Source organism: Cydia strobilella, chromosome 19 (genome assembly GCF_947568885.1).
Source record: "Cydia strobilella chromosome 19, ilCydStro3.1, whole genome shotgun sequence".
Classification (NCBI taxonomy): domain Eukaryota; kingdom Metazoa; phylum Arthropoda; class Insecta; order Lepidoptera; family Tortricidae; genus Cydia; species Cydia strobilella.
Window position 1 is genome coordinate 3,878,693 of NC_086059.1, and position 5,992 is coordinate 3,884,684.

At 38.3% G+C, this 5,992-nt stretch overlaps 1 protein-coding gene across 1 annotated transcript; it reads right to left on the reverse strand.

Annotated features, from left to right (window-relative positions):
• Window positions 1-1,338: 1,338 nt before the first annotated feature.
• On the reverse strand, window positions 1,339-4,803 carry LOC134750334 (uncharacterized). Its single transcript, XM_063685497.1, has 4 exons — window positions 4,590-4,803; window positions 4,091-4,323; window positions 3,177-3,243; window positions 1,339-2,519 (listed from the first exon to the last, which is right to left on the reverse strand). Exons 1-4 carry the CDS (start codon window positions 4,801-4,803, stop codon window positions 1,351-1,353), a joined length of 1,683 nt encoding a protein of 560 aa, XP_063541567.1. The 3' UTR covers window positions 1,339-1,350.
• Between the last annotated feature and the right edge of the window lie 1,189 nt (window positions 4,804-5,992).

Here is a 5,992-nt window from a genome sequence, read left to right on the forward strand (position 1 = left end):
TACCTCCTATAATTCGCGCAGGTGGTACAAAACTAAACATGTTTAGTAAATAAAACGTAAAATAAAATGTATTATGGGTTTTAATTTAAAGAAATCACAAATCGCAATCACACCAATTAATGTACACCACATTTAATCTTCACAACATTTGTTTATTTATTTTTTGGAATTAGAAGTACGAAAAAACTTCGAGGTCAAAATTACCCATAAAATTATGATATTTTCATCTGGTATCCCTAACATGATTGTTATGCAGCTAAATTAAGAAGAAGTTTAAAAATGGCTGACCTCAGACTCTTACCTACCTACGTAATTTGGGCGGATAATTTTACAAATAATGTTTTGTTAATTTGCGTAAATAATTGTGATATTTTTATAGAAATCGTTTGATTCTACATTGCTTTGAGTGTAACGTAATTTTACGATGTTATTCTCACATATTGCGTCAAGAGGAAGGTGTAAAATACCGTACTTACGTGTGAAAGGTTATGATCTCATATTTTTGCTCAGAGCGGCTATTACAGCCGATTACAGAACAATTCACCAGTATTTTATCAAAGTTCAAGCATTCAAAACGCTAACCATTACTATATTTAATAAGAGAAAGCACAATTTCATACAAAACAACGATAATTAAACAAGCAACGAACAAACATGACATGTTACGTACTTATTTGTTTGCCACAACCTCGGTTGTGGCAGCGGTGGAAAAGTGAAACTATGACAAGGACAAACAATAACAGCGCTTTCTCTGCTACTCCTACTGAAAGATACATAAGACTATCCCGTTCGGTCATTTTCCCCCACCCCTCATGACCGATCCAGTTATACTAGATTCATGTTTGACCAACTATTCAAGCTTTTATTTGACCCGCACAAGCATACATAACACAAACTACTAAGAAGATACTACGTATCAGACAAACGTCTGGCCTACTTGTAGTTTAGTCGTTAAGTATCTGTGGTCAGTACAACTCGATAATGACGTTTGTTTTTTTTTAAATGCAAATGGCGGGAATAATCAAGAAATTTGAATTCTACGCTTCTCACAGCGCGGGAATTTTAAAATTCAATTTTACCATAATTTCATAAAAAGGCTTTTTTTTATAAATCTCTGATTTATAATTAAATTCCAATAATCTAACCTCACTTTTTCTCTTTTCCGTATGTTTTAAGTTTACTTCTTTACATATTTTGCATTATTACGAAAGAAAAAGGATCTGAGTGAGGTTAGTTTTTTGGAATTTAATTACAAATCAGAGTATAGGGAAAGTTATTTCAGTTTATCCAGAATCTTTCCAGATAATCTGAAATAACGTTTTAAATGAAAGAACCATGTAATACTTATTATCATTTATTTCTGAACCTTTTCTTATATTTCCTGTAAGCCTGTGCTTGCATGAGAGGCAAGTTCTTAATATTCAGTCTCGATACATCGGTGCCTTTTAAAATTTTATTTATTGTATTACACCAGTTAAAAATGCTCAGAGTTAAAGATACAGAAATGAACGTCTGCCTAGCCAAATCACGGTGAATTTCGCATTTGATAAAATCAAATGAATATTTGGACATTAAAATTTGAGTGATTTGTTTTTTTATGTTTGATTTATGCGCGTTGTGTTCCAAATATTCATTTGATTTTTCGACAATGTTGCCAAAAGACGCCACAGCATGCTCCGAGGGATAGGTCAATTTATTTTTTTTAATTACATTATATTCTCTTTTAGATATCCATTTGTGGATATCTGTTTCTTCTGTTGTTAAATCTTTTTCACAGTTTTTGCAACCAAGTGTTTTCAATACTTTTCTAGTGACCCATCCCGCGGTATATGCCCGCGAGTGTACATGTAGACGCTCCCGTGTGGCTTGAACCAATAGTTGTTCTGCGCCGTCCTCACGATCGTTGGAGACCGAAAATGAGGAAGGCGCAGAATCAACTGATATGGCAGTATTCTCGTCCATTAAACTGGTTTCTTCGGTGTGCGAAAACAATGATTGAATTTTAATAACTTGCTCAGCACAGTCTTCTTCACAATTATAAGTATTTTCGTGAAATTTTATAAAATTAGTAATTAGTAATGACTTAAATGTGCACTCAAAGGCGTAGCAGGTTGGGTCATTATTTCTGGCATTGTATGCCCGCACTCTTCCAAAGAAATTTTCGATCGCGTCAGAATTAAAATACCGCGGGCGCATTATCTTTATGTTTTTATCTTTCATGACCTGCCACAGCCTTTGAAAACTTTTTAACGTCGTCACCCAATTTCTTAAGCTCGGCACTGTGGTCAGTTTGCCGTTCTGATCGCAGAATTTCATGTTTTCGATGATAGGTATGGCCTTCGCCCAGAAAGCGTGATGTTCAGAGTTTTCTGTCACTGCAGTCCGTAATTTCTTTCCCTTGGTGTGCTTGTGGTGCGTGCTGGCACCGTTGACGCTATCGAAGAGGTCGTCGAGGAACGCCACCAGCTCCGCCGTGTTGGCCAGCGTCGCGCTGACCGGTGTGCCGTCCGCGTAGTGCGCTGGAAAATGTTACAAAAATCGTTATGAAACTGTGCAGCAATTTCTCTTTTGTGATACACGTGTTTTGGATAGCGGTGAAGCCATTAGGTATTGGGGGTTTTTTTTGACCGGACCGACGTACGAAAAGAGTGCCAACTCCAACTGGAAGCAGCGAGGACGACGACATTTCAAATGCACCTTCTGTACCACGAGATATGAATAAATGATTGGTGGCCGACGGTGTGTTATACGGCCCCGGAACTTTCCACATGTCGTCACCGTAAAGACGGCCGTCTTTTTGCGTCCACTATATGACGGCCGCTATATGCCGGCACCGCTTTCCTAGGAAACCAAAGCTTTACGGTGCCACGCCGCTACGGGGGCCCTTCGCCTAAGCTTATACTACGGGCGCCCGGCGACGATATACATACTTAGATAAATAAAAACCATTCATGATCATGACTCAGGTCCAAATATTCGCGATAAACACACAAATAAATGCCCGTACCGGGAATTAAACCCGGGACTACTGACTAGGCTAGGAGGGCCATACACGTACACGTTTATTTTATTTTATTTGCCTTTTGGATGAAGGTAAACATCGTGAAGCAACCGCACAAGACCCAATAAATCTGCTTAGTGCAGGGACATTGTTATTATTGATTACATGTACTCACAAAATGAAGCTGTGTAGGATAAAGCTCCTGCCATGGTTTGACTGAAAACACGTACACAGTTTTTCACCTGAAACACAACAATAATAAATATAAATATCTGTCGTCCTGTCGATCGGGTTTCAAAATCTATGTAAGCTACAACTAGGAAGCGCTGGTGGCCTTGTGGTAAGATCGCGTGACTTTAAATCAGAAGGTCGCAGGTTCAGGCCCTGGCTCGTAAAAATGAGTTTTTCGGAGCTTACGTACGAAATATTGTCTGATATTTGCCAGTCGCTTTTCATTAAAAGAAAACATCGTGAGGAAACCGGACTAATCCCAATAAACTTAGGTTGGAAGGTCAGACGGCAGTCGCTTCCATAAAAAAAACTAGTGCCTACTTCAATTCTTGAAATTAATTCAAGCAGACCCCAGGCTCCCGAGCCGTGGCAAGAAGCCGGGATAACGCAAGGGAGATAATGTAAGCTACAACAACGTTGCATGACATTAGTTATAACTTATAACAATATAGCACTTTAAACGCGAAATCGCGTTTTGCACACAATTTTAACTATATGTAATTGTTTTTACCCTAAATCCGACGTTCAAGCCGAGTTGCACTAGCTGTGGTACGGATAGAAATTATATATCGCGGTAGACCCGTTCATATAATTAAATATAGTAGGTACAACAAGTTTATACATTTTTTGTGGATGTAGTTAAGTAATTTACTTTCCCTATAACCGAAATGAAAAGTATAAGTAGAGTGATTAACTATGGGATGAAAGCAACCATTGTTATTCATAATATACTAAAGGCTAGCTTTTCTTTTTGAATTACTCGCCAAGCTCGTAGTTCTGATTTAGCCTTATCTTTTTTCCATCTTAAACGATTGGAAGCAAGAGAGTTTGCTTATTCCCTTATATAAATAATTATACCTTCATTTTTTTAATTTTCTCCGGGAGTATGTGCTCGTCGTTGAGCTTGTGCAGCAGGCGAGCCTGCGCGTGGCCGCAGTCGGTGCGGTACACGTCCACCAAGTCCTGCCACTTAGAGACTTTATCCTCCATTACAATATTCTTCGTTAAGAAGTTATTCCTGACTCTTTTAATTAAATGTGGCGGGTCATACAACACACTAAGGCTTTGGCCATTTAAGTGTATAGTGTCATCTGGAAAATATACAAAAAAATACATATAAATAATATAACCACACTACAACCTTAAAGTAAAACGTTTTATACTGTTTGGTACGCATTTTAAATTGTGAAATTACAACATTAATTTTGGTTTGATAAAACAGAGCAATTTCAAAAGAAGAAGCACAAGCTGGTCAGCGTAGAACTACACAAAGAGTTTCAAAACCGTTTTGTTAGAGGAGTTTCATTCACACATACTTTAATCTCCATAAAATTAAAAATATGTACGAGATATTTACCGGGCTCCTGGCCTGCTAAGATTTGTGATCTTCTAGTATCCTCTTGAAGGCTTTTAAAGGCGCTTTGAAACGAAGTCCCTTGGTCGCTTATCACAGCGATCGGCTGCAGGCCCGTCTCGCACACGGCCGACACTATTGCCTTGATGATGGCCTTCATCTGCGGACCCGACGCGGCACCTTCGGAGAAATAATAAGCACTAGGTTTTTCGTACATTGTTCGTATATTTTGGTATATTTCGTACTTCAGCTCCGGGAAACTCATAGGTACGAGCTCTCACCGTGCATGGTTTATTTCTAATGTTTGAAACTACAATCAGTTCATTACCTGCTCTTATTTATCCCTTTTACAATAAAATACTTGATACCTCTTATAAAATTATGAATAAGTAGATAGCTTTTATTCATACATACCTCTTGTTTAATGACATTAAAGACTTGAGTATTAATGCCAGCTTCAATGTTCACATTTAATAACAACTTGTTCAGTGTCGTTTTGCATGGCAGGATGAATATTCTCTGCAAGAATCTGTAGCATTTCGGGCTTTGCTTCATAATTGAAAGTGCAATTACTTTCTCCTCTAGGCTAAATCTTCTGCCTTTTTTACTCGTAGTACAGAGTTTAATCTGCATCCACAGAAATTTTCTTGCCACAGAGTTCATTCCTGCCACTAATTGTTTGAACGAAGCCTCTTTTGACAACTTAGACGCCATCTTGGCTCGTCTGAAGTAGTCCACTTGTTTTTTGGCTTTTTTGTAATATTTATACAAAGCCTCGCACTCTGGCGACAGTTGATCCGCGTGAGATACAACTCGAAGTCGTTTGCGACATGCCCATTTCGCAGTTCGTTCCTTTCTCGTGTTCTGTTCTTGAACACCCGACGTCCGTGCGAGTTCTGAAAATAATATAAATTTTACTGTATGAGTTCACTTTAATTGTAGTGGAAGCCGTATGAGCCCAATTTCAAATAAAAACCGCGAATCGATGTACAGTTTAGCCATTTGGCATACGCATACTAGGTCAAAACAAATTTTTTGACCCGCAGTTCTTAAAAAAATCCCTTAAGGGGAGTGCCGAGTAATTTTATTTTACAGAAACCTATCATGTGTGGTATATTCATGTATATCACACAAATAAATGCCCTTCGCACTAAGAACCTCCAGATTAATAACAAATGTTTAGTAAAAAAAGCAAGTCCTGCATTAACCTATGAGCAGGATGCAGTGGAGGCACACAAGAAAGAGAAGACCTCCTCATCATCATATTTAGACAAATTACTGTGCACTTGTTAAATTGTTAAATGAAATGTCACAAATTTGTGATGGACTTTTTCTGCAATACTTGGCCGGCATAAGTTGTCTTGCTCTTAGATGCTTTAGTGAGCGAGTCTTATTTGCCAGCCTCA

Coding starts and splice junctions, on each gene's coding strand:
- LOC134750334 (XM_063685497.1), bottom strand. CDS start 4,803: ATGTACGAAAAACCTAGTGCTTATTATTTCTCCGAAGGTGCCGCGTCG. Junction 4,324..4,589: donor CTTAGCAGGCCAGGAGCCCG/GTAAATATCTCG, acceptor TATATTTTCCAG/ATGACACTATACACTTAAAT. Junction 2,520..3,176: donor ATCCTACACAGCTTCATTTT/GTGAGTACATGT, acceptor AACATTTTCCAG/CGCACTACGCGGACGGCACA.